Source organism: Bombus impatiens, unplaced genomic scaffold (genome assembly GCF_000188095.3).
Source record: "Bombus impatiens unplaced genomic scaffold, BIMP_2.2 scf_0504, whole genome shotgun sequence".
Lineage (NCBI taxonomy): Eukaryota > Metazoa > Arthropoda > Insecta > Hymenoptera > Apidae > Bombus > Bombus impatiens.
Genome location: NT_176923.1, coordinates 16,974 through 22,220, shown reverse-complemented (window position 1 = coordinate 22,220; position 5,247 = coordinate 16,974). Strand labels below are relative to the sequence as shown.

Here is a 5,247-nt window from a genome sequence, read left to right as displayed (position 1 = left end):
TCGTCTCCGCGTCGAAACCTCCGCGAATCGAGGCTACGTCGATATCGAAAAGAGTTAGGGCGGTTGCTTTACCTGTGGTGAAGAGGACGATGGCCTTGAGGCAACTGTACTCCGCGGAGTCGACGTGCAGCGCCTTCAATTTTTCCACTTGTTCCTGAAAGATCCTGATGTGGTCCATGAAGGCGACGACGCGATCCGCCGCCATGGGGGAAGCGTGAAGACCGGCCGCGGCGAGCAGCGGCGCCACGTGCAGAGGCATCGAGCACTGACTCGCGTTTAGCACGAACAACTCGCTCCAAACTAGCCTGAGCAGGGCAACCTGGTCGGTGACTTGTAGGTCCGGGAAGAACGGGATGTTTCTGGCCCACTCGACCGCCGAGAACAGCAATCTCGCCGCGAGCTCGCAGATGTTGTCGATTCCCATGATGTTGTTCGGTTGCATGCACTGGCCGTATCGCGAGGTCGGATACGGTTCTGCCCTCAGCAGCAAACTTATGTACGAGGAGAGGTAAGAATGACCGTTCAAGTTGGCACACGCGACCGCGTCACCGTTCGTCAGGGCGAACTGTCCCGGCAAACCTGGTAGCGATGGCTGCGACGGTGGCACTCGACCCCTTTGTACGGCTGCAACAAACGAACCAATTACGTCAATCGTTCGATCCTCTTCTTCGTTTTCGCGCGAGCTTTCTCCGTCGCCGATTTTCCCCGTATCCCGTTACGATTTCGCGCGATCCAGCATCGCCGCTGTCGCTGGACGGACCCTGGTTGGAAAGTCGAAGGCGAGTAACGCGGCGCGAGCGCGTTCCTCTCTAGCAGCCTGCGAATATCGTGCAAAGATGAACGCGCGAGTCCAGATACGCGTAGCCAGGCGTAAACAAGGAAACGAAAAGGACGGAATCGGCGCGGCAGGAATTTCGATCGAAGCCTCGTTGGCCGTACTCGACTCTAGGCAAACAAGGTCCGTGGAATACCGTTCGCTGCGAAAGGCATCGAAAGAGATGAAAAGAGAGAATCGACGAGGAAAGGCAGACGGATGGGAGGAAGATCGTCTTGCACGGTACGTACCTAAGTACGCGTGACTGTCTCTTCGTCGTTTTCTCTGCTTTTCTCTCTTCCTTTGGTAAGTGCATACGCACGATCGCGCTCTCGCACGACTTCCCCTTCCCCCCGCTACCCCCCTTCCACCTAGCCCCTCTCTTCCTCCGCCTCTCTGCCCCTTTGCATCCTTTCTCGGATACCGCGTCTTTATTTTTCCTTCGGGACTGTTCGAGCAACGACACCCCGCTGTGCAACGCCTGAATTCCAACATCCGCCCCGCGGCTAACGAATACCGTCTCTCCTATCTTTTCCTCTTCAGCCGTTTCTCTCTTCTCCGGTTTCTCTCCTTTTCTCGCCACCCTGCTTCGCCGCCGACCAAAAAAACCTCAGGCTCGACCCTTTCGAGACATCGTTTACGAGTTCTAACAGCTCTGCCACTCGTACGGTACCGAATCACCGATTTCTACGATCGTTAAACCACCCGAAGGTTTCTTCCAGTTAGCGAAATGCCGGCTTAAATCGTTCCAGCGATTCGAACGAGCGAGACTCTGTTATTTCGTTTACCGATCCATCGCCGAGTGCACAGAGGGCTCGCGAGTTCAGCGTACAGTCCGCCGATGTTACGCCGACTCGATACCGTTAGCAGCCGGCCCGAACACGGATACTCGTTTCGTGGCTCGCTCGAGCGGAAAAGAATTTGCGGAAAATTCGCGGAGCGCGTCCAGCCGGTTAACCGGACGCCACGCCGGTTTTCGTTTATCGTCGGTACATCGAGAATCGACCGATCCTAATCTAGACGAGAAACAACGGTAAAACCGTTGGCGACCACGATAGGTGGGACGACAGTATTCTAAAATTGATCGGTACCGATACTACTAAGAGTATCAATCGGTATGGCAAAGAGATTGGAAAACTCTACGGATAAGGACGAGAGATTCGTAACTACGTGTGGCAAACGTCGAATTAAACGCAAAGATAACGCCTACGGACTTAACGTCGCTAACATTAAGTTAAGCATTGAGTTATACGTATACGAGCACGCGATTACTCCTCTTACGACTAAATCCGACAAACAGTCGTTCGCGGAGATCGGAAAATTCTTCGTATCGTGGCAACGGCTCGTAATTTCCCGCAGCTAGTCCATAGGTCGAGCGACCGCCGCGAACAGTCGCGAATGCTCGTTCGCGTTATCGAGAGCGTGGATTTTTTGTTGGAAAATCGAGGAGAGCGGCAGAAACCACGGCGTTTAGACGACGGAGCACGCGTTGGATCGAACGTGGAATGCGGAGCGCTCGCGTCGCATCGGTCTAACGATATCGATGCAACGTTCGTTATCGTCGTTGAGAATTTCGTTGGTTTCGTCACGGTTTGAAAGAGGAATCGACGCGAATTCGCGGGGAAAAAACGGCTCGGCAACGATTCGATAAAGCTATCGTAAACGGGANGCTATCGTAAACGGGACGGTCGGTGCTCGTCACGTAGCAAAGTCCACGTCGATCGGACGATCGTGGAACGTGTTGGCGTTTAAAAGCCGCGATCGCGGCTCGAGAGCTGGAAAAAATTGTCGGTCGCGCGTCCTCGCGTTGCGTCTCGCCTCGCGAGAGCCGGCGATCTCCACGAAATCGAAGAGGATGCGCGAGAACGAAACGCGAGAAGCGGAGACGACCGCGCGGCCATAGAGAAATCGTCGGACGTGGATTGATGATGCTGACGCGCGCGGTTCGACGGAGAACGGTCAGCGCTTAGGCCCGTGACGGCCGAACGAGGAACGGGCACGGGTAGGTTAGGAGAGCGAAATAGACGAGGATGGAGCGAAGAAGGCGAAGAAGGAAAGGGGCAAGGGGGGAAAGGAGGAGGATGCATCGGCTGGCTGGTTGAAAACGCGTACACGAGCACGCGCGTCCGTATTTCAGAAGAATATCCGTCTGCGTTGCGACGCGCAACGAGCGTCGAGCACCGAGCATCGTTCAAAATAATTATAAACATCGAGAAACGACGATCAATCTTCCGTACGCGTTCGATGATAAACGAATTACAAAAACGACGTACAGTTGAAAACGAAAGGCCGAGAGGGATGGAAGGATGAAAGCGCGCGAGAGGAAACGGATGGAATGACAGGGGTAAGGGTTCGGAGCTGGACGTGGATGCGAACGCGAGGGGAGCGGACCGCTTCGCAGAAAAAGGAGAGTAAGAGCACCCGCGGAGCGCGTGATTTAAAATGCTAATTCTTCTCGTTCGTAGCGACATGACAGCGCGTTGATTAAGACGATCGCGCGCACGGAACCGCGCGCAGAAAGGAATTTCATTACCTGCTATGACATACGGCTTAGAAATTTCACGCGATTCAACGATACGACCTATCCTTGGCGACTCGGACGAGCGGACCGCCGCATTTCCAACTTTCCATTCATACGCGCGTAGCTTCGTTCGCGATGCGTCGACGAATCGCCGTTCCGAGTAAACTAGCCGCGATTCGGAACCAAGTTCGTCGACGACGATCGCGGTAAAATCGCGTAAACGCGTGGAAACGTGGAAACGACGCGATCGCCCGTCCGATCGCTGGCGCGGTGACGGGAACGCTGGCGGTGACAGCCAGGATATCGACCTACATGAACGTCGCCGCGAGGTCATTGGGTCGCCGATTATATTTACTCGCCTATACACCGCTAAAATTCGAAACATTCCGCTGGCCTTTTCATCGCGCTCGTTGCTCTCAGCCGGACCACAATTTCTCTCGTGCACTCGTTTATCCGCCTTGGACACGGCTGCATGAAACTCGCACACGGAATCGACACGACCCGTCCTACGTTCCGACTCGATCGAGCGGAAGATCCATTAACGTTTGTAAGATAATTACTCCAAATAGAGATTATACGGACCGGTACTAATTCTCCGCGTGCAGCCTCCGACGATAAATAAACACCTACGTAAAAGCCTGCGGCGGTCCCGCAACCAAACGGCCTAATGATGGGAAGAGAGCTCCTTACCTCGGCTTCTTACCTACCTATTCGCCTGCCTACCTCTTTCTTTCCTGTTCCATCGCGCTCGCTCCCACTCTCGCTCCACCTTTCACCCGTTTTTCTCTTATTTTTTACGTTTTCACGCGATACCATTCGACGCGTCGTCTCGCCTGCTTGGCGATGACGCGATTTTCGCGAACGAGGTTGCACCGTCGGTTCTCTTCCTTGGAAAAGCGTTCACGATCGAACGGCGTGCAGGCGCTCACGAGGAAACGCGTGGAACGTGCCGAGCGAGAAGCGGAAGGCGGAAGAAAGAGGAAACGGAAGGGTCGAAAGGCGCAACATCCCGTGCAGTGATTTTTACGCGGCTAATAAGCGGGTGCTGGTCCCCGCGGGCAACAGTTCCGGCTCGAAGGTGGCAAGGCGAAGAGTAGGCGGCCGGTGAGAAGTGCCGCGAGTCGATGCTATTAAGATTTCCGTATCGTCGTCCCGTTACCGAGACCGGCCAACATACGGAGAGGTTACGCTCGCTGCTTGCTGCTCACCGCTCGCCTAACGTTCCATCGCATCGCCTCGTTCAATTTCGATCCTCCGCTTGTTCGCCGCTTCCTCTGTCTTTCCTCTTCGCGCACGCCACTGAACGCTATTCGCTCGCTCCAACGCGATGCCGCGCGAATCGCCGCTCTCCGATCTGCTCGAATCTCCAACTTGCTCGAAACCCTACCGATATTCCTCTGTTCGAGCGATCGTCTCTCCTTCACGAAGCGAACCGACGTTTTCGCGTTCCAAACTATCCCGTTAATAGCTACGATGGCCGCGTACTCTCCGTAGGAGGATAGGAACGCGTTGCCAAACAGGGCATCCGGGGAAGGACGAATTGCCGCTACAGAAAGGGAAAAAGGATCGAAGCCAGGCCGAGAGAAAGAAAAGAGGAAAAGGGACGAGGACGCGAAGAGAGAGAGAGAGAGAGAGAGAGAAAGAACGCAAAGGTAGGCAGGAAAGAGAGAGATCCGAAATACACCTGCGGTTCGAGACGGGCAGAGAACCAGTCGACGCGGAATAACTGGTATTAATACGTCACGTAATTACCGTGCGAGAGGTATAGAAGTGTGTGTATAGTCGACGTTGGCCCGGCAGGGCAACGGCAACCGACTAACCGAGGTGGGTTCGAGTTGGAGCAAGCACACGCGCTTATATTCGATGCTCTCGAGAGTCGTCTCTTAGATTCTCTCCCTCTCTTGGCGCTTCG

At 54.7% G+C, this 5,247-nt stretch overlaps 1 protein-coding gene across 1 annotated transcript in view; it reads right to left on the bottom strand.

The window, feature by feature from the left end:
• The window catches only part of LOC100749842 (steroid receptor seven-up, isoforms B/C), a gene marked incomplete at its 5' end in the record, with an annotated part of 41,703 nt that overhangs the window by 29,649 nt on the left and 6,807 nt on the right, over window positions 1–5,247 (bottom strand). Inside the window, 1 exon segment of the mRNA XM_003491090.3 lies at window positions 73–624. Within this exon segment, the coding sequence (XP_003491138.2) occupies window positions 73–624 (552 nt within the window).